We start from the raw sequence: 22,360 nt of genomic DNA on the forward strand, positions 1-22,360 counted from the left end.
CACATCAAGTTGAAACTGATGTCACATGTTTAAGGTCTATGGTCGCTTGATGGTGTAAAAAAGTTAAGCATCTAAGTCAATTCCGTCAAAATGTATGGCAATGTATGTCACGTACTTGAATACTTGCAAACTCACTCATTAAAATATATAAGGTACTTCCCACTGACTTAGAATAATGAAATTTGGCAAGAAGCAAGTGTCAGAGTATAAGTAAAGGGAAAAAATTAGAACATCGCTAATTTGTAATCGTAAATTAAAAGATTCTCAAAAATCTTGGAATTCTTGGGACCCATTTCTTGCCTGTGTCAATGGCAATAACACATAATCATCGAGATTTTCAATTCCCATGATGAATGAACTGCATATATACATAATTGAGTTTGTATGGAACCCTCAGAGTGTGAGTCCTACACACATCTGCCCTATTTTCTTTTTAGTTTTACTTCGGTATAGGCTGTGGTGACAGCCATATATGGATGATACGCTTACAGGTGCACAACCTCCTTGGAGTGCATTATCCAGACTTATGTAACATGAAGGCCTTATATGATGGTCTAAGGCATCACCAAGTATCATAACAGTATAGTTACTTTCAATGTTGGATACCATCATCAGTGATCAGCAGATCTGGAAAGTTATGGAACACTTCTGCACAGTCCTGAAATTATTATTCGTACATAACAGACAGCTGCACTCTACAGTCTATGACTTTTCAAAATTTGTTCTCTGCATCTTATTTCACTCTGTCATACATCTCAGCATATCTAAGAAAACAGTGTCAAGTTGTCAACTTGTGCATGACATTAATCATGTTTAGTTTAGGAAGAAGACTAGGATTTAAAGAGTCCCACACTGACAAGGTCATTAAGGAGAAAAAACAAGCTTAAGCTAGGAAACAATGAGGAAGGAAATCAGTCAGATACTTGTTAGAGGAAATACATCAGCATTTACCATTAAATAATTTAGGGGAACTATGGAAAATGTGGATTACTGAACAGAGATTTGAATCTTACTCATCTTGAATATGAGTCCAATATTTAAACACATTTAATTTATTTTAGTTAGTTAGTGTTCCACAGATCACACTCACAATGTATGTTATAATGTGGAACTTGTCAATTAAACACAATCTACACACATTTGAAGCATCCAATACATGCAGACTTTGGACAAGTAGAACCTATTTACGGTGCCTTTTCTCATGAAGTCATCAGTGTCTAACTGCGTAGCATACAGAGTGTCTTATTTCAATGGGCATTGTCTTCACTTATACAGAATTTGGGGAAGTAATGTTGTTTTACTGCTCAGTTTTGTTAACTGTTTGTTTTCATTAATATATCTGATAGACAGACTGAATTTCACTGGTTTATAACGATTCCTTCAGTGTGAAGCAATTTTCACACATAATGCTTCAGACCATGCTACAAGGAAAATGCAGGTACTTTCCTTTATAAACTTAGTCTTTTGAATCAGAAAGGTATGAACTATGCTACTAAAGCCTTTTCATTATTTTCCAATGGAAAAAAAAGATTACATGGGGTTACAAAAACGGTTTTCTCCACAATGTAATTTGAACTGTGTGTGTGTGTGTGTGTGTGTGTGTGTGTGTGTGTGTGTGAGAGAGAGAGAGAGAGAGAGAGAGAGAGAGAGAACAATACTTAACAACTTCTGTGTCTCCACTGTTAATATTGCGTTCTTTTTAACATGAGTTTTAAACAATAAACAACATTCATGAAACTCACATAAATGTGTTATAATATAATACTGTGTATGCAGAGCCAATGAGTAACTACCAAACTACAATAAATACATTTAATGGTATTAAATGTCTTTTTAACATAAATTATCACAGTTTGAGATTACTTCAGTCTATCTTTCCCATGACAGTAGTTTTGGTCAACATCAATATAAAAAAATTAAAGCTATAAAATCTAATCATGAAAGTCAACAATGGAAATTAATGAATATAAATGTTTTCATTTATGACATTCACGTTAAAGTCTATCACTGACAGAATAATCTTCTGCAACAGTTAGAGTAGCCAAATTATCATTAACTTTGTACTTTACTGTCCTTTCCTGACTCTAACATTACATACAATATGAAGTTGGTTGTAATGTATTCATTGTTTCTTTGGCCCTACCCACCACAGTTTTAGACTGTTTTCACTTTTTGTTTTGACTTTTGTAATATGGCAGTCTGAATCATATTCTGTAGGAGACTGATCTGTATCTGAACTGCTGTCAGAAAAGAGATCCTCAAAATGCCTCTGCCCTGAGCAAGTTGCAAGAACTGGATACTGCTTATGTATGCTGTAAGAAAGAACAAAATGTATTAATCTTTTGATGACCATTATTAAATATATTTAAATTAATATGAAATTATTTGAAAGTACTTGACATTTAATGCTGATGCCAATAACAAAAAATTACTTGAATAATTCAGAGTGTGTAAACATAGCAGTACTACAGAACAGTTCTTTTTCCACGGTGTGCTGATTTCTCTCGCCACTGAAGTTGGCTGACAATGTCGTACAAAACCTGGTTACAACCTTTTAATATTCTGTGGTAAAGATCGTAATTCTCCAGTAAAATTTTAATAAATAATTTTCTTTTCTCTTACATCAACTGCTAACATGGTACTGTTCTCTTTTTCTGAGTTCAACACTCCTTAACATTATGAATGTGGTGGGATTGCTTTCCAACCCATCTCTTGCGTCAATCCCACCACAGTGGGAGTAACTGTCAGTGCTGTAAATGTGTACAACCCTTTTTACTCTCTTTCTTTTTGTATGTTAGGCACATTCTGTATCATGAGCAGAAATGTGTACAACAGTTCTTTCCTTTTACTTTTTTTTTTACATAAAACACATCCTGTATCAAGAGTGTGAAGAGATGCAAGAAAAATAAATAAATGCTGTTATTTAACATCACATTATAATTTTATTTTAGTTCAATATTATTCAGGGGAGCTCGAACAATGAAAATGACAAAATTAACAATTTTTTTTCATTATCAATTTATTTGGAGTTTTCTGAATAAAACAAATCAAGTTCCACCCTTCTAAGTGTGTTTTTTATCACTACAAAGTTGAAGCGCCGCGTAAACGGTTGTAGTGACTTGGTGTGTCATCTCTGACAGTGCCACTCGCTGGCTACAAGCAGGGTATCTTTACAGAATTAGACAGTATTTTGTTTTCAAACGTTGTATGGCATTATCCCTGTGACAAGTGACTATTTACATAGACAAACATAAACGCTATACCGTGTGTGTTGACTTGTGGAGTTTGCTTTGTGTTGTTTAGCTGTTCAATTTTGCGTATTTGACGAATTTTGCTCGTACCTGTTTTACGTATTTGGTTTGTGGATATCAATATGCCCCGTTTCACCAATCGAGTGTTTAAGAAAAGGCAGAGTGATTGGAAGAAGAAATCTTTTGTTGTTTCGAAGGGAGATGCTGCTCAGACTGCTTCACCTACTACTCCAAAATAATGTGATAGAACTTATTCCAGCAAGAAACTTTGTGACAGCAAAGAAAAATTTGAAACCTATGAAAGTGACAGTAATGATGTGAATGAAATAATTAACATTTCCTTGCCCTCTAATATTTTGAAACATTTCGTATTGTGCCAAGTTTGCATAGAAAGAGGACTGGAATTGAAAATAACGTCACACACTGGTTTGGTATGTAAAATGTTATTGAAGTGTAATAAATGTGCTGCAGAAGTTTCGTTTTCTAATTCTAACAGCATTCCTCACAGTGGTAATAGTGGAAAGAAGCTGTGTGATATAAATGTTAGGTGTGATAATGTTAGGTTAGTGTATGGCTTGCGTTGCATTGGCAAGGGACAATGTTATGTGGAATTATGAACTTTCCAAAACCACAAACTAAGTTTGGATTTTATAATGAATTGGTGGGATTTTCTGCTGAAGATACTGCTCAAGCAACAATGAAGAATGCAGTTGAAGAAGCTGTGACAGATAATGGGAATTGTAGAGATTTAACTGTTGCTTTAGATGGATCATGGCAACATAGAGGTCATAAATCTCTAAATGGAGTTGTGACAGCTACCAGTGGAGACAGTTGCAAAGTAATTGATGTTGCTATTCTCTCAAAGCATTGTAGACGTAGGGCAATACCAAGGACGAACATAGTGAAAGTTGTGAAGCAAATTTTCATGGCACGAGTGGAGCGATGGAAGAAGAGCGAGTGAAAGCAATTTTTTCCAGATCACAGGAGTGGTATAATGTATGATACACAAACTATCTATGAGATGGTGACTCTAAGGGATATAAAGCTGTAAGGGAACTCAAATCTTATGGCAATGAAATTCACATTAAAAAACAGGAGTGCATTGGCCATGTGCAGACGCGCATGGGGGCTCACTTGCACAAACTAAAACAGATATTAGGATACCAGAAGCTTAGTGATGGTAAGAGCCTTGGAGGAAGAGGAAGATTGACAGATGAAGCAACTGATAGATTGCAGAGGTATTATGGGTGTACAATTAGGCAAAATACATGAGGAGAGCAGTATGGGCATTATTTTTTCATACTGCATCAACAAATGAGCACCCACAACATGCACTGTGCCCCACAGGTGATGACTCATGGTGTAAGTACCAATCAGGAAAGGAATATGCCCATAAAAATAGTTTTCCAAATGCTGTAATTGATGTAATTAAGCCAATATTCAGAGATTTATCATAGCCAAGTATATTGGAAAAGTGTTTACATGGGAAAACACAAAATCCAAATGAAAGTGTAAATAATTTCATTTGGATTAGGATCCCCAAAAGAGTGTTTGTACAGATAAAAACATTGCATTTTGGAGTGTATGATGCAGTGGCAACATACAATGAAGGAAACATTATCAAATGTGATGTTCTGAAACTTTTAGGTTTCCAACCAGGACACAATACCATTTCCACAATGCACCTAATTGATTAAGAAAGTCTAAGAGGTGCAGGAAAGAGACAAAAGCCTACAACATGCAGCAAAAGGGAAGAAAAGACCAGTCAAATGGAAACTAACACTGGAAAAAGAAGAGGATGCTGATAATCCTTTTATGGGGCAGGAATGTATTAAAAAACTTTGGGAGCCATTTCCCGTAACTTTAAAATTTGCATCTCTTTAGAACATTTTCTCAAAAACTGGTAACAGTATATCAATGAAATTTATACACAATATTGTTTATTTAGTTTCCTTCATTTTTATAACAAATTGTAAAAAAATATTGTATAATTCAAGAGTTATACAAGAAAAAGTGCAAAATTAGAGAAAAAAATAAGCATCTGTTTAAAAAAATTGTAAAATAAAAACCAATACATATTTCTTAACATGGCAATATAACTTTGTAGAGAAATATTCACTGAACATATAGTCCAAATTTCAGAACAATATGTTTAATGGTTTTAGAAAAAAATGTTCCTTCTATTTGCTAAAATTAACATGGAGGAGCTGGATCATTCCGGCTCCCCTTAAGGACCCCTCCCCCATGAACCATGGACCATGGACCCTGCCATTGGTGGGGAGGCTTGGGTGCCTCAGCGATACAGATAGCCATAGCATAGGTGCCACCACAACGGAGGGGTATCCGTGGAGAGGCCAGACAAACATGTGATTCCTGAAGAGGGGCAGCAGCCTTTTCAGTAGTCGCAGGGGCAACAGTTTGGATGATTGACTGACCTGGCCTTGTAACATTAACCAAAGCAGCATTGCTGTGCTGGTACTGTGAATGGCTGAAAGCAAGGGGAAACTCAAGCTGAAATTTTTCCCGAGGGCATGCAGGTTTACTGTAAGATGATGATGGTCCTCTTGGGTAAAATATTCCGGAAGTAAAATAGTCCCCCATTCGGATCTACAGGTGCAGACTACTCAGAAAGGCGTCATTATCAGAAGAAACAAAACTGGCATTCCATGGATCGGAGCTTGGAATGTCAGATCCCATAATGAGCAATTAGGTTAGAAAATTTAAAAAGGGTAATGGATAGGTTAAAGTTAGATAAAGTGGGAATTAGTGAATTTCAGTGGTAGGAGGAACAGGACTTCTGGTCAGGTGAATACAGTGTTATAAATACAAAATCATATAGGGGTAATGCAGGAGTAGGCTTAATAATGAAAAAAAAAAAAAACAGGAACGCACGTAAGCTACTACAAACAGCATAGTGAATGCATTATTGTAGCCAAATAGACATGAAGCCCACGCCTACCACAGTAGTACAAGTTTATATGCCAACTAGCTCTGCAGATGATGAAGAGACTGAAGAAATGTATGGTGAAATAAAAGAAATTACTCAAACAGTTAAGGGAGACAAAAATTTAATAGTCATGGGGGACTGGAATTCGATAGTAGGTAAAGGAAGAGAAGGAAAAGTAGTAGATGAATATGGACTGGGGGAAAGGAATGAAAGACGAAGCTGCCTGGTAGAATTTTGCACAGAGCATAACTTAATCATAGCTAACACTTGGTTTAAGGATTATGAAAGAACACTGTAATTGTGGAAGAGGCCTAGAGACACTGTAAGGTTTCAGATAGATTATATAATGGTAAGACAGAGATTTAGGAACCAGGTTTTAAAATGTAAGACATTTTCAGGGATAGATGTGGACTCTGACCAAAATTTATTGGTTATGAACTGTAGGTTTAAACTGAATAAACTGCAGACAGGTAGGAATTTAAGGAGTTTGGACTTGGATAAACTGAAAGAACCAGAAGTTGTAGAGAGTTTCAGAGAGAGTATTAGGGAACGACTGGCAACAACAGGGGAAATAAATAGAGTAGAAGAAGAATGGGTAGCTTTGAGAGATGAAATAGTGAAGGCAGCAGAGGATCAAGTAGGTAAAAAGATGAGGGTTGGTATAAATCCTTGGTTAACAGAAGAGATATTGAATTTAATTGATGAAAGGAGAAGTTATAAAAGTGCAGTAAATTCAAGCAGGCGAAAAGGAATACAGACATCTCAAAAATGAGATTGACAGTTAGTGCAAAACCGTTAAGGGCGGATGACTAGGGGACAAATGTAAGGATGTAGAAGCATATATCACAAGGAGTAAGATAGATGCCGCCTACAGAAAAATTAAAGAGACCTTTGGAGAAAAGAGAACCACCTGTACAAGTATCAATAACTCAAGTGGAAAACCTGTCTTAAACAAAGAAAGGAAAGCAGAAAGGTGGAACGAATATATAGACGATCTATACAAGGGCAATGTAGGCTTGAGGGCAATATTATGGAAATGGAAGAGGACGTAGATGAAGATGAGATGGGAGACATGATACTGCATGAAGAATTTGACAGAGCACTGAAAGACATAAGGTCTCTGGAATAGACAACATTCTGTTCTGGGAGAGCCAGCCATGACTAAACACTTGCATCTTGTGGGCAAGATGTATGAGACAGCCCAAATACCCTCAGACTTCAAGAAGAATATAATAATTACAATTCCAAAGAAAGCAGGTGTTGACAGGGGTGAAAATTTACCGAACTATCAGTTTAATACGTCAAGGTTGACAAATACTAACATGAATTCTTTACAGATGAATGGAAGCTAGATTAAGGAAAGGCAAACCTATGTTTATAGCATTTGTAGACTTAAAGCTTTTGACAGTGTTGACTGGAATACTCCCTTTCAAATTCTGAAGGTGGCAGGGGTAAAATACAGGGATCGAAAAGCCATTTACAATTTGTACAGAAACAAGATGGCAGTTATAAGAGTTGGTGGGCACGAAAGGGAAGCAATGGTTGAGAAGGGAATGAGACAAGGTTGTAACCTATTCCCAATGTTATTCAGTCTGTACACTGAACAGGCGGTAAAGGAAACCAAAGAAAAATTTGGAGTAGGAATTAAAATCGAGGTAGAAAAAATAAAAACCTTGAGGTTTGCTGATGACATTGTAATTCTGTCAGAGCAGCAAAGGACTTGGAAGAACAGTTGCACAGAATGGACAGTGTCTTCAAAGAAGGATATAAGATGAACATCAACAAAAGCAAAACGAGGGTAACGGAATGTAGTCGAATTAAATCAGGTGATGCTAAGGGACAGATTAGGATATGAGATACTTAAAGTAATAGATGACTTTTGCTATTTGTGCAGCAAAAAAACTGAGGATGGTCAAAGTAGAGAGGATATAAAATGTAGACTGGCGATGGCAAGGAAAGCATTTCTGAAGAAGAGAAATTTGTTAACATCAAGCATAGATTTAAGTGTCAGGAAGTCTTTGCTGAAAGTATTTGTACTGAGTGTAGCCGGACAACAAACAGTTTAGACAAGAAGGTTAGAGAAGATTTTGAAATGTGATGCTATAGAAGAATGCCGAAGATTAGATGGGTAGATCACGTAACTAATGAGGTACTGAATAAAAAAGGAATTCGTGGAGAGAATAGGAGTCTGTAGCACAACTTAACTAAAAGAAGGGATGTGTTAGTAGGACACCTACTGAGGCATCAAGGGATCACCAATTTAGTGCTGGAAGAAAGTGTGGAGGGTAAAAATCATAGAGGGAGACCAAGAGATGAATACACTAAGCAGATTAGAAGGACGTAGGTTCCAGTAACTACTCAGGGAAGAAGAGGCTTGCACGGGATAGAGTAGCATGGAGAGCTGCATCAAACCAGTCTTTGGACTGACAACCACAACAACACAACATTGTTAAGGATGTTATTGTGCTACAAACAAAGTGGAAATTTTTTATGGAGCCCACTCAGTTGTTACAGTATTGCTGTCAAGTCATTATTCAGTAAGATTAAACATAAAGAAGCAATGCACTTTGCACACACAAAGAAACTAAGCACAGTGGCTTCAGTTCAAAGAAGAAGTCAGAAGCTAATTCAAAGAAGTAGTCAGAAGCTTAGTATGATTTTTCATGTTTCTGGATGGTCTGTTATTGCCACAACAAACTGTAATAAAAATGTATTTCAACACATACACAGAACAAATAGCATACTAGAGGATAGTAAACTGAACAATGTTACGCTCACTAGCAGATCTACAAACTAATGGTGTAGGGAAAGACAATCTACTGATGCACAAAGAAATAATGTAAACAATGAGCAGTAGATACACATACAGATGAACACAATAGAATGTCTTTACAACACATGTGCATGTAATTTTCTAAGCTGCACCCAAGACTTGCAGTTTCTGATATGAAGGAATTCATTAAAATTCCACTGTTGTGAATTGTAACTTGTAGGCCTACCTGATTTCGTAAATGCTGTCAGATATTACCTAGATACAACAAGAAAAAGAACCATCTGAGTCACTCACTATCGGTAGTTTACTGCTGCAATATTGGTTTTGTATCTGAAGATGATATTTGCACCAGTTTGGGAACAGTTAAATAAAAAGTACTATGAGTGACCGAGACAGTATTTTTTATTGTTATTGTTACACTCACAGCACAAGACATGCTCCCTAATAATTCAGTCTCTTGCTTTATCTCTAAAATGAAAGACAGAATATTACCTTAAACCATTAACACAGTCATTGTGTGCCACAAAGGTTTTTAGAGGATGTAGTACAGGATCGCCAAGAGAGGTGTCTGGTGGTCGCTGAATATCCCAAATTTTTACAATACCATTAGTGCCACCTATAAATGTAATAATCTGAAGTTACATATTTCAACTTTATTGTATATACACTCTGTTTTGAAATTTGGAAACTATTAAAATGGTTTCAGAAGATATTATGAAACATGAGGAACTGATCAAGAGTTGTTCAAAAGAACATAAAAAATCACCCATGTAAAATTTCATGAATGCAAGAAAATAATTTAAAAAGATGGAATTTGGCGTAATGCTAAGAAAAATAGGAAAAAAATTTAGTGCCAAATTTCTTCACAAGTTACCTATGCTCATATAAATACAGACCGAGACACTATTAGAAATTACCATGTATGGATTGAGAAAATTAACATGGTTTCATAAACAAGAATTTTACAGAGCAATTACTTACCTGACATGACATAACATCCATTAGGGCTGATGTCAAAATATATTCTTTGATTTGTTGTAACTTCTCGCTGGAGAACAAAGAGAACAGTACCAGGATTTCGTAAATCCCAGCAAATTATTTCTGAATCTTTGCGACCACCACTTAGAAGCTTTGTGCCATCTGGTGAGAAGGCAATGTGTGTTACACCACCTTTCTGCCCTTTCAAAAAACAAAGTAACTGTCCATCTGGTTCAGAATACAGACCTAAAACAAAGATTGTTTTCAATACTGTTCCCCATTTCCTCTATTTTAAAAATATAAACTTTTAGTGACATTTATGCAGTAAACATAAGAAATCTATCAAAATCGTTATCCTTCGTTGGGAGCTGTAACTTTGTACAGCAGAGTTATCATAATATACACAAACACAAACAAAAATTTTAAAATATGAAAATCTTAATTTTGTAGTTATTTATTTAAGTCATGAGCCTTTTGATTACTTTAATGCTGTTCCATGTTCAATTTCTTTTTAACTTGTGTTTAGTATTTTATTTTGCTATCGCACCCAACATTATCTATAATCTGTTCGGCATAGTCTAATTTTTGTTTACCCTTACAATTACACTCCCCTCCATCTCTTCTAGCACCAATTTTACCATACTTCAACAGCTGAACCACTAAGCTCTCTCTCCTTCTGGTACAAATTCTCAACAGTGTTCAACCATCATTTATTATTTTTAATACCTCTTCATTTCATTTCATACTTTGTGTGACCATCTAATTTTTAACATTCTGCTACAGAATTGCATTTCAATTATTCCAGTTCCTTCTGGTCCATACTTCTCATGCCCATGTTTTGCTTCAAGACAACATTCTGTTCCCGACAGACACTTTCAAACATTTCTTCTTCAACTTGATATCAATATTTCGTGCCAGGAATACAAAAAAAGCTTTTTTCACCTAGACCAATCACATGCTGATATTTTCCTTGGTTCATTTATTTATTTATTTATTTCATGTTCCGTAGACCCAGTTAGTGAGTCAATCACAAGGATATGGAACATGTCAAATTGTACAGGTTTCAATTTAAACTAACAATAAATACAAGGGCAATTCAATGCCAAATTGTACATAGTTTAAGTAAGACATACTATAAATACAGTAATAGATACAATGTCAGCTAGATAACATAACAACCATTTAACAGAAAAAGGAGTTACAAATAAAGGGTAAAAATAAGAGCACAAAATTAAATCAGATATTAGGCCTACAAGATTAAATACAGGTACAGCAATCTGTTGTTACAAAAAGTGTGATAATGCTCAAATGCTCAATAAAATCACTTGAACTAGTTCTAGACACAATAAGTTTAGTAATGGTATACATTTTCTTTCAAATATTCATCCACAGTATAAAAAGATTTCTCTGTCAGGTAATCTTTGAGAACTTGTTTAAATTTTGGCAGTTCTGTATGAACACATTTGATATGTAGTGGGAGAGCATTGAACAGCTTAATGCTGGAGTAGTAAACTCCTTTTTGTACCAAGTGAGACGTTTCATTTCGAAATGTAGATTGTTTTTGTTTCTGGTGTTATAGCCATGGAATTTACTGTTGTCTTGGTAGATAGAATAATTTTTGCAAACAAAGGTCAGCAAGGAAAAAATATGCTGTGAGGCAGTTGTTAGGATACCTATCTTTCGAAACAAGTGCCTGCAAGAGTGTCTTTGATGGACCGTACACATTATTCTGATTGCTTTTTTTTGGAGGGTGAAAACGTTTTTTGCAAGTGGTTGGTTCCCCCAGAATATGATAGCATATGACATCAATGAGTGGAAGTAGCCAAAGTAGGCAACCTTAATGGTGTCAACTTCAGCCACCAAAGAAATTACCCGCAACGCAAATGTTGCCGAGCTAAGTTTTTTACACAGATGAAGACTGTGAACTGACCAATTACATTTGCTGTTTATATAAGCACCCAGGAATTTTGTATCTTCAACTTTCTGTATTGGTATACATTTTATGTTAATTTCATCGAGATTAATTTGTGATGAATGGAACCTCATATAATGAGTTTTATATGCATTGAGTGAGAGACCATTTGAGGAGAACCAATTTAAGATGTCATTAAAAACAGTATTTGTAGTTTGTTCAAGATTGTGATCTATCAAATCATCAATTAGAACTGTGGTACCATCAGAGAACAGGGTAAATTTGCTGTTTGTCTCAGAACAAAGAGGAAGATCATTAATGAAGATGAGGAAAAGCAGTGGGCCCAAAACAGAGCCTTGAGGCACACCACACGTTATCGTGCCCCATTCAGACGATGCAGATTCTCTAGAAGAGCCATTTAGCATTACAGTCAGCTTCCAATCCTTTTGATAAGATTGTAGCCACAAGCCAAGAGTACCACCTAAACCACAGTATTCTGCCTTTTTGAAAAGAATTTGGTGGTTTACACAGTCAAAGGCTTTTGTAAGATCAGAAAAAATACCCACTGGAGACATTTTTTTTGTTAATGGCTTCCAAACCTTGGTTGCTGAAAGAGAATATTGCCTGTTCAGTACAAAGACCAGCACGAAAAACAAACTGATTTTTGCTTACGAAAAACAAACTGATTTTTGCTTAAGATACTGTGGAAGTTGAGATGGTCTACAATTCTCCTGCGCATGAGTTTCTCAAGAATTTTCGAGAAGGTAGCTAATAGGGATATTGGGCGATAGTTTGTAACATTGTTTTTATCACTTTTTTTAAGGAGAGGAATCACAACAGCCAATTTTAGTCTGTCAGGGACAATCCCTTCTTGTAGGGATGTATTGTATATGTTGCATAAGACGGGACTAAGAAATTTATAACAGTGTTTCAGTATTTTACTAGGAATATTGTCCACAGCAGCAGAATTTTTATTTTTTAATGATCTAATTCCTCTTATGATTTTGCTTACAGTAATTGGAGGTAAAGATAACTGTGGGATTCTGTTGCTAATAGCTTTCTGTAGGAGGGACAATGATTCTTCCACAGAACCATTACAGCCTCTTCTCTGCTGCTCTCAGAAAGAGGTTATTAAATATTTCTGCAACCAACTCAGGTTTCTTTATGATACTGTCCCCTGTTTTAATCTCTACCTGAGACATGTTCCCTGTTTTCCTGCCAGTTTCCCTCTTTATTACATTCCATATAGTTTTAATTTTATTTTCTGAGCTTTCAATTTCTGATTTTACGCACATATCTTTAGATTTATTTATACCCTTCTTGAGAACGCTACAGTAAAGTTTGTAGTGTTGTCGTTTCTTTGGATCATTACAAGTCCTGAGAGAACTGTATAACAACCTCTTTCTTCTACAAGATGTTATTATCCCTGTAGTTGTCCAAGACTTCTTGGCATTGCCTATATGACTATTTCTAACTACTTTTATGGGAAAGATGGACTCAAATAAAGACATGAATTCATTTAAAAATGAATTGTACTTTTTGTTTACATCTGTATCCCTATAAACTGGACTCCAATCTATCTCTTTGAGGTTGTCATATAATTTTTTAAGGCCCTCTTCATTTATTATCCTAAAAGATTTCCAAGAATGCTCGGAACTGTTGCACACACTGATGTAATTGATCCTAAGCAATTGACCAACACGATCAGAAAGGCCAATGATTGGATGTACAGTGATCTCATTGCATTTAGACTTATCTATAAATATATTATCAATCAGACTTTTACTGTTAACAGTAACCCTAGTTGGGAAATCTACTATTGCTATCAGATTATAAGACTCCATTAAATGTACTAAATCAGTTTTACTATTGCTCTCATTTAGGAAATCAACATTAAAGTCACCAGTAATTATCAAGTTTTTGGACTTTGAGTACAGTTTGGATACTAAAGAATCTAAGTGCTTAAGAAATACATTCAAATTCCCTGAGGGAGATCTATACAGTGCTGATCTATACAGTGCTAACACTATAGCCGTGAAGTCATTTACAGTAATCTCAACGCCACATACTTCAATTTGTTGCTCTATACAATGTCTCTTTAAATCTAATGCATTGTAAGATATGTTGTTTTTTACATAAATTACCACTCCACCTTTTTCCATGATGGTTCTAGTGTAATGTGCTGCCTGACAGTAACCACTTAGCTGCAACCTTTCAATATCTTTCACATGATGTTCACTAAAACATAATACATCAGTATCTTTTATTCCTTGTGGTTCCTCTAACAGAACAGTAATGTCATTTACTTTATTACCGAGTCCTCCCACATTTTGGTGAAAAATTGTCATTGCTTTGGAATTAGAGACAGATGTAAACTTTTGCCTAAAAAATTATCTGAAGCTACAGAAGCAGTACGTTCATTACTAACAATTTCCTGAAATATTTGAGTTTGCAACTGAGTCTGACTTGATAGCTGGTGACATTTAAGTGTGATTGGTTCCAACTTTGGGGTACATTTGTGGACTTCTTCCAATATTTTTGTTTTTAAAAGGGTACCTAATGCTTTTTTTCCTGATCTGTTCAGGTGCATACCGTGTCTTGTAAATAATTCTCGTCCAAAACTGCTTATATCTACAACACAAGTATTGTTAAAATACTTACGCAACTTTGCTAACTTAGAGTTCGTTTGTGAGATAGCCTCATTTACACAGGGCTGTGGGATTAAGTCATGTCTCTTTGGAATGTTCACAACAAATACCTTAGAGTGATGAAACGCCGATATTTTCTTCCTGAGCGACTGTATGACATCATTCCCTTCGTTGCAGGCAACATTGTTTGAGCCACCTATTAAGATCACATACTCATTTATTACTTTTTCAGGATCATACTAATCTACAACTTCTTGAAGTTTAGCACCTGGTTTCACCATTCCACAAATATTGGCAGCATTAAAACTGTTTTTCACTATATCAGCAATGCCTCTACCATGACTATCAGCGAAAATGTGAAGACGATTTGTTGATGTCTCACTCACAGCAGACTGGATCACGCCACTGCCACTTTCATTGCTGTTAACTGAACATTGTGGCTTTGGAAGATCAAACCTAACCTTTTTCCGACAGTTTACAGGTACACTCTTCTTACGATTGTTTTCACTTTCTGTGAGACTATTACTAGAACAAAGTACATCAAAATTGTTTACATTCTTGAACCTTGAAACATTTGCTGTAGATGACGTTTTAGCGCCGAATGTTTGATGCTTGTTGTGTACTACCTTCCATTTTGATGATTCATCAGCGTCATTTTGCGGCAATGTATCCATGTTCTGGCGAAAGCTTTTGTCCTTCTGTCTGTCTTTCAGCAATGGATACATGTTCGATCTTAGCAATCATTTATACTTTTTCCTTACTTACTTGTCATTTCAGTACCTGTCTATCTTCCCCTCTTTACGTATTCATATACTTTTATCACTGAAGTCCTTATTTTCCGTGGTTTCCAATAACCTTCAACTTATTTCTTATAAGTAGACCGAAGAATCAGGATACACAGACACACTTACATATACACACAATGAAACACAAACAATGAAACAAACAATGAAAGGACAGACTGAAATGATGTAAAAACCGTCAAGTATAGTGGGGGAAGAGGTACGGGTACATCATGAAATACGTACACATTGTTGTTTATTGTGATGATTCTACATCGCACACACATGTATATAAATACACAAGAACAATGATCATTCCATATTGCCTATGTGCATAAGTATAGAAGAACTATAATAATTTTACAACGAGTATACCTAAGTAGGAAGTGTTAGTAATTACGGAGAGCATAAGCCAGAGAGGAAGGGTTTGTGATAATTGTTAAGGGAGGTCAGTCTGACAAATATTCTGACGACTGGTAGGATAGTGGGACTCTTATGACACAAGTAAACACATTTGGTATGAATAGTGTATAGAAGTAGAGCATATACCAAGAGTATAAAAGTTGAAAAGTAGAGGAAGACTCTATGGTACTAAACAAAGTACTAAAAACCGAGTGAAGTGTAAAATAGATTTTGTATTTTTACCAGAGGATATTTAATTATAGTGTACTCAGGTAATGAACCTAGAAGCCTACTCATAAAGGATAATGAGGGCGCACACAGCATTTACTGGATATAAAGGGCATATAGGCAGACCTAAGAAAGGCTGACCTATACTGTGTGGACAGGGGGACCAAGAAGGGGATTGAATTGTACCATAGGAGAATAGGAATTTAAAGGGGCGTACCTACAAAAATGGAAGGAGGAAGGGCACTCATAGGGTCAACCCACGTGTAAGGTAAAGATGCTGATCCGAGGGGAAAAGGGTCAATATAATGACGGAAGTCACATATTTTATAGGAATTATTCTGGTAAGTTTTAATTCTATATTTCACTAGCATTATTATGTTTTATGAGTGTCAATAGGAACACTTTTATTTTGCCCAGAGCTCCTCCAGACTACAGAATTCTATAAGTAATGAGGCCATTACGAACTAAAGAGGTAGTACAGAGAATTAGAATAAAGGATGAAATATTCAAGGGTCCATGACACGTGGAGTTTACGACCGGAGCTGAAGAGTTCTCATCGTTCATAAGTAAGGGTAATGCAAAATGAAATCATAAATAGAGGCTTATGTTCTAATATATATATAGAAAGAGAGAGAGAGAGAGAGAGAGAGAGAGAGAGAGAGAGAGAGAGAGTAACGAGTCAATGGAAAAACAAAAATCAGAAGCCTGCTCTATGAAGTACAAGGATTTATGAGGCAAAAATGTGTGTATAAACTTATGTAGTAAATGATTACTTTTAAGATGTGTATTGTTAATAGGTACGATGTTATAATGTACATAATGATTGTGTATAAAATATCAAGTGTTTGATCTAAGGAGGGGGATATGTAGTGATTCGAGAATTTCCACGTAAATCTGGAACTACTCGAGCTTCTTCCGCCTCGAACATGTGATGTTTTAAAGATAAGTGTGAGAAAGAGCCTATTTACTGCACAACAGACGTCTGTGTGTGCAGGATGGACATTGGTCATGGGAGAACAGGAGCTGCATCAGACGAATGACACTGATAAGTGTTTGCTGCTCGCGCCGTAGAACCTGTATGGAAAGTACAAGGAGTAATTACGCGTTACTCCTTGGTGGTCGAAAAATTGTAATTGTTATAGAAAATTGAAACATGATTTGTCTAGAGACTCTTACTTAATCTTGGTGTTAAGACTTGCTAGAAGCAAGACCTGCCTTTGTATTTCTGGTGGTTATTAAACCCACAACATTGTAATTATATTTAATAGTATCTAATGGTTAATGACGCAGATGACTTGCAAGAGTTTGTATGCTTATGTGAAACTTGTGGAAATGAAAATATACCTGAACTGAACTGAAAGAGAGAGAGAGAGAGAGAGAGAGAGAGAGAGTGTGTGTGTGTGTGTGTGTGTGTGTGTGTGTGTGTGTGTGTGTCTTTTTTAATTCCTCTAACCAGCATTATTTCTTCGGAGAATAAGTTGTGGAGATAGACGCAGCTGCGTATCCAGAGAAGAGGACTGGCTAAACGTTTCGAGTAAGTCAACTGTAGTAAGAGAAGTGTGAAGTTCGCAATCCAGTTTTGCACCACTTCTCTTGTCGCCAAAACTATTAGATGGTGACATCCTGGTCTACAAAACATTCACATCAGAATGGCAGTGGAAAGATGATCATTATGAAACAAGATTGTTAGTTTGAGCCCCAGCTAGGGCTAGAATTACTTTGCTACGAGGCCAGAATTGCTCCACAGCTAAATTATGGTCCTCCCTGACCTACTTTTGAACAAAAATTCATGAAGGACTTGCATTACGTGGGCATTTGGAGCAGAGTTGCATGCAAGAGATCCATACTCACTCTTGTCTATAAAGTTACCCAGATACTATTGGCTAAGAAGTACTTATGATAAACTCTTGAGGACTGTACACTGTTTATACCTTCAAGTTAATAACAATCCTATCTGTAAGCAATAATGCAGAGATGCTGAGTCACGATAGGCACAAGAAAAAGATTCACACAATTAAAGCTTTTGGCCATTAAGGCCTTTGTCAGCAGTAGACACACACACACACACACACACACACACACACACACGTAAACGCAACTTGCACACGCGTCTGCAGTCTGAGAGAGCTGAAACCACACTGCCATACTGTTACAGTCCATCCTGGATTTTCTATCTGTAAGCAAGTAATACACTGTATCATCTTCACTGTAGACCTCAAGAAATCTTCTAAAAGAATTTCATACAAGTGATCATGCAAATTGGAGGATGCTTTGTAATGTTCTGGGGACATTTTTTAATTACACTATATAGTTCTCCTGTACACTGACCAGCCAGAACATTATGACCACAGACCTACTATCAATATAAACTTGTCCAGGCGATAGCAGCATCACCTGGTGAGGGATTACTACTGGCACATGTAGTATCAGAGAGTGTGCTGTCTGTGTGTAAAATGGGGAGGCACTCGATCTTTCTGAGTTTTACCAAGGCCAGATTGTGTTGGACATTGTAAGCTGGACAGACTGGTTAAAAAGGATAGGTGGCAAACTATGGCCAAATTAAAATCAGACTTTAATTGTTGGGCAGAGTACAAGAGCGTCTGTTCACACAGTGCAACAAACACTCCTAATGATGGACCTCTGCAGCAGATGACCTTTGCATGTGCAAATGTTAGCACGACATCGGCAACTACGACTGAAATCGGCATGGGGCAGAGTATTGCATGGTCTGATGAATTCTGATACCTTCTTCTTTATACTAATGGGAGGGCACAAATCTGACATCTTCCAGGGAAACAGTCCCTTGACTCTGTATTGCGGGATGGAGACAAGCTCATGGCGGTGGCTCCATTGTGCTGTGGGGACATTCATGTGAGCACCCATGAGTCCAGTGGAGTTTGTGCAAGGGACCCTGAAGGTCAAGAAGTATCATACACTGGTTGCAGACCACATACACTTCTTCATAACAATCATGTTTCCCAATGGCAGTCGTATTTTTCAACAAGATAATGCACCATGTCACAAGGCCAGGAGTGTGATGGAGTGGTTCAACAAACATAGCGGTGACTTCCAATTGATGTGCTTGCCCCTCAACTCACCAGACCTGAACCTCATCAAACACATCTGGGATATGATGGAATGTGGCAGCAGATCTCATTGGCTTGCTCCCCAGAATATACAGGAATTAGTTGACTTGTGTGTGCAGATGTGGTGCCAACATCCTCCAGTGACCTACCAAGGCCTCAATGCTTCCTTGCCATGAAGTGTCGCCACTGTTATCCATGCCGAAGGTGGACATACCGACTATTAGGTAGGTGGTCATAATGCTCTGGTTCATCAGAGCATGCCCTTTTGTTGAGATGACAGATACTTTGAATCAGAACAACTATTTCAAGCTGCTGGAAAACCAAACTTTAGCATTAGCCCATCAGCTTAATAAGGATGGTAAATGTAATGGCTCTGCCTAGCTGGTAGATAATTCTCAGTCCATTGGTTAAAACTGTGGCTATATGACAAGAGGAACATTCAGGAACAGCTGGTCAGGGCTTAAAGTTTCCAGATTTGCATGGCATTAAAAATCTCTGAGAGCACTAGAAACTTTATGTCACACAATATTGACTGATTTGTGCATATTGTTGAGACAGGTGCAGTTCTGTTATGTGTCATTGGGGCGGGAGGTGCTTAACATATTCCAGTTAGTGTCATATCATGGAAAATACATGTCACAGATACCAATCTTCTGATGACATAAACTACAAACACTACCACCATGATGGTTTAAGGTTTTGCCAATTATCTACATTTTTAACAGCCAACTCACTGGTTTCACCTGAGGTTATAATTTTATAAGATGATAATTCTGTCAGGTATGTGCTCTGGTTCCCAGTAGGAGATTCAGCATTCGGTGTATTAAGTTGTGTATGTCGAATACTGTGAATGGTACACATCTCAATGTCAGTGCAGCATAAATGCCAAACAATCTGAACCATCTTGTTTTCATATATGCGGTGATTATTGCACATGTCACACTGCAATATTGCACATTGCTCCCTTGTTAAATCACCAGCAGAATTGTGTCCAAATAGAAGTGCTACTGCCCACCCTATTAGTGCTAAGTACAATGCAATGTTTTCTGACATCACATTGTTTCGAAACAAAATAAGTGTTCTAACCCAAGAACACTGTAATTTATTGCTCAAACTCCATACACATGGAAGCAAGCTACAATACAATTAGTAGCACACAAGTGGCTGGCAGAGCTTTGCGCTCCAGCCTACATAGCCATCAGTCCCAACAGGGAGTGCAGCCAGCATGTTACACATGCAGCAGACCAGGTGGCCTCTAGTGGCCAAAGCAAGCGCAAACTTCAAGCACGAACTACGAAGCAGCGCACACACAAAACTGGTACTTACACCACTCCTCTTCCTTAGCGGAGAAGTGAGAACTGATTGACATAGGTTGTTGAGTCATGTGAAGCACTGCCACTGGTGCTTAGGGTTGGAAGTGGTACAAGCACAGATAGGTGCAGCACCCGCCCCCTTGTGACAAAAGTAGGACATGTGATGTTGGCGCAGCTTTCATTTCCATGTCTGAGTTCAACCCCAGGGAAGGAGGCGGTGGCAGTGCCAGCTGTGAGGGAGCAGCAATGGCAGAGGCATTGTCTGCGATGATGTGGGAGCCGGGGTCCCGCCATGGCCACAGGCAGCTGAAGGCGGCACCACAGCAGAGGAAATGTTGTGAAAATGTCAGCAGCCAAGGCGGAAAAGGCTACGGCACCGGCAGCAATGTGTGAGTCAGTTGGGCAGACGGAGGATGCGGGAGTAACAGAAGTGTACCCAGTGTGCAGCTGCCCATGCCGGGTCGTAGCTGGTCAATGTTTGTGGCATGTTCCACTCAAGCAGGTGAACGATGCAGAGGCATCAGTCACAGTTACTCTCAATTACCGCCGGCACCCATTTTAGCCAGCAGCCAAACAGTTGTGCCAGGATGGAAGCGTCGCAACATTGTGCCATTGGATGGCCTGGAATCATCCAAAACAGATAAGAGCTGTAACAGAGTCCAGGGGTGATGACCATGCAACAACTCTTTATCACCAACAGGGGTGAGCATCTAAGAATTGAGGAACTGATCAAGAGCAACTTCCGGTGACACATCCAAAATGTATTTTGTCATCTGAGTCTTAAGTGCTCGCACTAGTCATTCAATTAAGGGTGGAAAGGAGTGACTGTGACATGCCAAACACCAGTTTTGTTACAAAAATCTTCAAATTCCTGAGATATGAACTGGGGGCCACTGCATGTAACTAACATATATGGAAGACCCACTGCAAAAATTTTTGTCAAAGCTGAAGTTGTTGCCACTGCATAAACAGACAGACAATGCACCACATATGGAAACTTAGAATAAGCATCGATTACAACGAGTCAGTAGAAATTCAAAAAAGGTCACGCCCACAAACTGTACATGTATTTGATTCGTTCCCAGGGCTGCTGTGGATCCAGCCATGGCGACAAAGAAGCATGGGGAGCTGCCTGTTGTGTGGCACACTGTGGACAGGCTGCAACAACTCGCACTACTTCACTATCAATGCCTGGCAAAAAACACGTCTGAGTGCTAACACTTTTGTATGTGACCCCCCACCTAATGATCTACATGTAATAAATGCATAACCTGGAGCTAAAGGGCAGACAGGACTACAACCCTGGGAGCAGTGTCCTCTGTAGACAGCAGCAGCACTCTATCCCAAACAGAAAAACGAATTTGTAACGCAAAGTAATTACGCAAAGGATCAGATGCAAGGTCTAGAGTTTTGTCTGGCCAGCCATGTTGCACAAATGAAACAAAAGTGTAGTTATAAATCCCATTCCTTGAATGAGAAGTATCACATCCTTAAATACACATGTCAGAGAAAAGATGTTCATGACAGAGTAATCGATAAGTGGTGAGCGACCCACTGTTGGGAACTGTTTTAAATTATAGGTACGGATACCAGAGCTAACAATTCAGTGACTGTATAGAAGTAGGTAGGTTCTTAACAGTAATGACAGATTTGGTCGATTTTATCGGAAACTTGAGCACTTGGAGGAGCATTTCACGAACACAGTAGATCATAAATTAAATGTTTTAAAAAATAAAATTCATACTGAAATGCTTCAACAATGCGACCTGATACATAACCAGATTCGAGAACGTATTAGGGAAATTCATACTGATGACGAAAGTTTGCAAGAATTTGCAGTAAAGGAGTGTCAACCTTGTAAAGGATCAGATCTCAGACACACAAAATCATATTAAATCTTTAGCCCAAAGGAGTGAGAACGGAGATGCCGTTTCTTCACATGATTCTTTTACAGTTTTGGGGGAAAACGTACAGGCCTTAGTAGATCAAAAATTTCAAGAAAGTGCATGAACTTTAAACTATATACACTTTTTTGAGGAT

General features: G+C 37.6%; 1 protein-coding gene across 2 annotated transcripts in view; it reads right to left on the reverse strand.

Annotated features, from left to right (window-relative positions):
* Positions 1-1,798: 1,798 nt before the first annotated feature.
* The window catches only part of LOC124595034 (telomerase Cajal body protein 1), a 113,504-nt gene continuing 92,942 nt past the window's right edge, over positions 1,799-22,360 (reverse strand). For both annotated transcript variants that reach the window (XM_047133595.1, XM_047133596.1), the window contains exons 6-8: positions 9,953-10,195; positions 9,464-9,587; positions 1,799-2,312 (exon numbers count right to left, since the gene is read on the reverse strand). In XM_047133595.1, the coding sequence (XP_046989551.1) occupies positions 2,123-2,312; positions 9,464-9,587; positions 9,953-10,195 (557 nt within the window). In that variant the 3' untranslated portion in view covers positions 1,799-2,122. The remainder of the gene's footprint in view (positions 2,313-9,463; positions 9,588-9,952; positions 10,196-22,360) is intronic.

This window comes from Schistocerca americana, chromosome 2 (assembly GCF_021461395.2).
Source record: "Schistocerca americana isolate TAMUIC-IGC-003095 chromosome 2, iqSchAmer2.1, whole genome shotgun sequence".
Taxonomy (NCBI): domain Eukaryota; kingdom Metazoa; phylum Arthropoda; class Insecta; order Orthoptera; family Acrididae; genus Schistocerca; species Schistocerca americana.